The following is a 4,362-nucleotide window of genomic DNA, read 5'->3' as shown; positions in this document are numbered from 1 at the left end:
TCAAACTAGATAATATTGTCGTGACGAGGAACCGCGACCTTTGGAACGCGACCCTCATTGATTTCGGAAGCGCTGTACGAATCGGCAAGGCCGTTTACAGCAAAGACAGAACCGGTCACATCACTTTTCCTCACATTGCTCCCGAGCTTTTTAAGGGACGAGGAACTTCTTCTGAAAGTGATGTTTACTCGATCGGACATCTGTTGGCTTCTCTTATCGCCCAAGAAGATCGAAAAGAGGAAATTTCACTTCTTATAAAAAGGGCAATGACTTACAAACCCGAGGACCGAATTTCAGTCGATGATCTTGTGGAAAAACTTCGTGATCTTCGATTCAACATCCTCTTGGACATCGTCACTGAGGAGCTTTCTTCACTCAAAATATGAGTCCTTTGACTATTAAAATCGTTATGAAAACTACCTTTGGATTACTTTGAATTGCGTGATGATTCAATATCTTTACTAACATCATCGTTGATACGCAGCTTTATTCAATCTGGACCATTGGAATTGATACTAAAAGTATCTCTTATAAGCTTCGACGTGTAAAAGCTTTATATACACTGAAATTACGGAATTTGAATTTTCCATGAAAAGCAATTTTTCATGAAGATTTGACCACATAAGAGCGACTAAAACCACTCTCTGTCCAAAACCCGTCACCGCGAGAATAAAATTATTTTTAGCAAAAAATAGAATTATAAATGAAATAAACTGACATTCGACTAGAAAACAAGAAAAGAAATAACAAAGGAAGTTATAAGAATATATTTCATATTGCGATGTCCACGCATCTAAACTTCAAAAGGCTTTTACGCCTTGTTTATTAAAGATTTAACTTCAAATATCAACCCTTTGAGGGTTTCCCTCAGCTGAATAAAATAACCTGGTGACAACTGGAGTAATCGACCAAACTCACGAAATTAGAAGAAACATTTCTTTATAAATATTTCGTTATATAGCTAAACAACTTAATCATATTTCACTTTTTCAATAAGTAGTTTCAATTTGTTCATATTATCGACTTAATCGATTAAACGAGACTGGAAGTACTGGACCTATCATCAAAGGAAGAAAGAAGAGAAAGAGGTGATTTGGGAGCATTGCTCACACCATCAAAACTAGAAGATAAGACTGAGAGGAGACCTTTTGGTATAGGACAGAATAGGAGAGAACGGGTCATAAACACCAATGGATCAGAGAACTGGGAAGCGAGAAGTGCATGCCTGTGTGTAAAAGCGCTCGTGTTTGTTTTGTTTTCTGTGTGTGCTTGGGTGTGTGACAACGACAACAATGACAACAGTTACAACAACAAGAATGGCAACAAAGACAACAACAAGAACGACAACAATGACAACAATGGCAACAACGACAATGACAACAACAACGACAACAACAATGGTAACAACAAGGACAACAACGTCAATGACAACAAAAACAACAATGACAGCAACTACAACAACAACGATAACAGCAATGGCAACAACGATAATGACAATGACAACAACGACAACAATGACAAGAAAAACAACAATGACAACTGCAACAACAACAACAATGGCAACAACGACAATGACAACAACGTCATCCTCAGGTAAGAGGTTGCTATCTAAGATAGCATTCTCCTTCCACTTTGTACTACTGAAAAGGATTGCTGCTAGCAATCGAAATATATAGTTTCGCTTACTCAACTCCTTCTTTAGTCCGACTGTGGTGTTCGTTGTGATTTACACGCGCACACACACACGCAAACAAACACACACACGCACACACTCACACGCGCACACACTCACACGGGCACACACACACGCACGCACGCACGCACACACACACACACACACACACATATATATATATATATATATATGTATATATATACATAAACACAAACACACATAAACACACACACACACACACACACACACAAACACAAACACACGCGCGCACACATACACACACGCGCGCGCACACACAATTCGTGGCCCACCATTAACGATAAAGAAAAATAGTTGTATTTTACTTGTTTTCTAAACTAAGTGGATAGAGGAAGGTGAGAAAGAGGAAATATACTTGACGTTAAAATGCAAATAGAGAAACTCGAGGAAACTCACGTCACATTTCCCGGGTCAGGTTGTGCAGGTGATTGACAGCATGCGGAGACAGGAAGGGTTATCCTTCGGAAATTAATTTGTTCATTGCGAAGGAAGGAATAGAAGCTGGTGGTTATTTACCTTTGAAAGTATTAAAGTTGGGGAGGGATTTGATAAGAGGGCGTTAAATCATTTTCCACTTAAACCTACATTGGGATTTGAAGATGATGCAAGCGTCTTTGTTGTATGTAGTAACTCAAAATGAATATTTGTGGATTTTAAAGTTTATTTTTGTTTTATTTATCTATTCATTTATATATTGTTTGATATCAGTATCTTCTGAAAATCTTTGTATTGTAATATGTAAGCACCTGGGCTAATGCCATATTACTCTTTGTTGGTAATTTGTCACCTTAGTAAATGTTGTTATAGCTGATATACTGTAGGTGACAGTGTCTTTTTAGAAATCAGTTTCGTAGAAGCAATGTCTGACTCATTACAATATATTTTGGATGATTTGCTTGTGCTAAATCAATTTTGGGTTCAGGGAGGAGTTTTATATAGTTGATTTTTCCTTTGCTCATAGCCAAAATCATATTATATATATATAATATATATATATGTATATATATATGTATATATATATACATATATATATACATGTATATATATATATATATATATATATATATATATATGTATATATATATATTTGTACAACACTGAATGGGTCCCAGTGAACAAACTTACATTTATCAACCACAATTCACTTTAATTCTAAGCCATAAATGACGAGGAACTCGAGGAAGCGTATGTGCAGACATTTATACGTGGTCAAGCTGAGGATTCGAACCTTTGCTAGCACGTAACCAGTGACAGTCACTTAGCCCATTGCGCTATCAAGAGAAATATAAGTTAAGCGCAACTTTTCTTATATATTTGTATGTTCGAGTACATACACATACACGAAATTATGCGTTCAACCTACCTTCGCCATGATAGTCCATTTGCTACTTGGCAACGCGGGAAAGTATTTGTACAGCGCTGAATGGACCCCAGTGAACAGATTTACATTTATCAACCATAATTTACTTTAATTCTAAACCATGAACGTCGAGTAACTCGAGTAGGCATACATGCAGGAATTGATAAGTGGTCAAACTAAGGACTCGAACCTTTGCTAGCACGTATTAAGTGAAAATGACTTAGCCCAATGCGCTATCAAGATATATATATATATATATATATATATATATGTGTGTGTGTGTGTGTGTGTGTGTGTGTGTGTGTGTATACATATATCTATATATACATAAATAGCCAGAAAGAAATCACACCAACATTACAAGTAGTCCTGTTTAATCTAAATTTCTTCGATATCCCTTCACTGATTTGAGCGCCTCATACGTTATGGCATTCGACAAACGATTTTCTTCCTAAGAATGTCCTTTGCTTTCACTGCTATCAATACTTTATTCATTTTTCCAGGCTGTCATTAGTGAATTTGATTTAGATGAGTGAAATGTGCCCAGCAAAAGTTCCAATGTCTTGTTAGACTGTCCTTAACTCACCGAATGAAGATAACTTGACCTCAGCTGAATAAAATTGCCTGGCGGTCACAAAACATCTAAGTTATTCTACGCAGGTGAAGGCTGGATAAAGGTAGTCTGAACCATTTGACTAATCAACTTAGTTTTTATCTTTATTCCTTCTGCAGCTAGAATTTATCCAGTTGAGGGAAAACCTCAGGATAACAACTAGTTAAAAAAATGTCTTGATGAACCTCTTGACTTCCTATCCCGATTTGTACCTTTATTTTGTGTATCGACAGGCTATTTTTTCAGCCAAAAGGAAACTTAAAGAAATCAAATGGTTAAGCTCATCTCTCGTCCCAGGGAGTTTCCTGCGACTGAATAAAATCGCTTGGTCACTGCCAGATTAATTCATATAAATCACTTTTGGTAGTAAAACAAAGCTGTTGTTTCAATTCACAAATTTAGACAAAAGTAGAAAGAAATATATGTGTTCACTCGTAACTTTTGCTCATTTCTTCACTGAAGTGGTAATAGACCAAGAAGGATTCGAAATGGAACCTTTAGGAAGCCACTTGAGCTCGATAACCAGGAGGGAGGATCTTCGGGTTCTAGGAATCCGATTTTCTCCGCCTGTCGAGACCCATCGGACAAAAGGTGGGCGCTGGGATGTTCCGATATTCGGTTGAGGATGAAGAAGAGAAAGAAGAAAAAGAATAAGGAGGAGGAGGAAGAAGAGAA

At 37.0% G+C, this 4,362-nt stretch overlaps 1 protein-coding gene across 1 annotated transcript in view; it reads left to right on the top strand.

The window, feature by feature from the left end:
• LOC143018100 (uncharacterized) overlaps positions 1-386 on the top strand; it is a 783-nt gene extending 397 nt beyond the window's left edge. The window contains exon 1 of the mRNA XM_076173222.1: positions 1-386. This exon is cut by the window's left edge and continues 397 nt beyond it. Within this exon, the coding sequence (XP_076029337.1) occupies positions 1-386 (386 nt within the window).
• Positions 387-4,362: the final 3,976 nt, after the last annotated feature.

This window comes from Oratosquilla oratoria, chromosome 3 (genome assembly GCF_046742065.1).
Source record: "Oratosquilla oratoria isolate Oo_2021 chromosome 3, ASM4674206v1, whole genome shotgun sequence".
Lineage (NCBI taxonomy): Eukaryota > Metazoa > Arthropoda > Malacostraca > Stomatopoda > Squillidae > Oratosquilla > Oratosquilla oratoria.
This window is presented reverse-complemented; position numbering and strand designations above follow the sequence as displayed.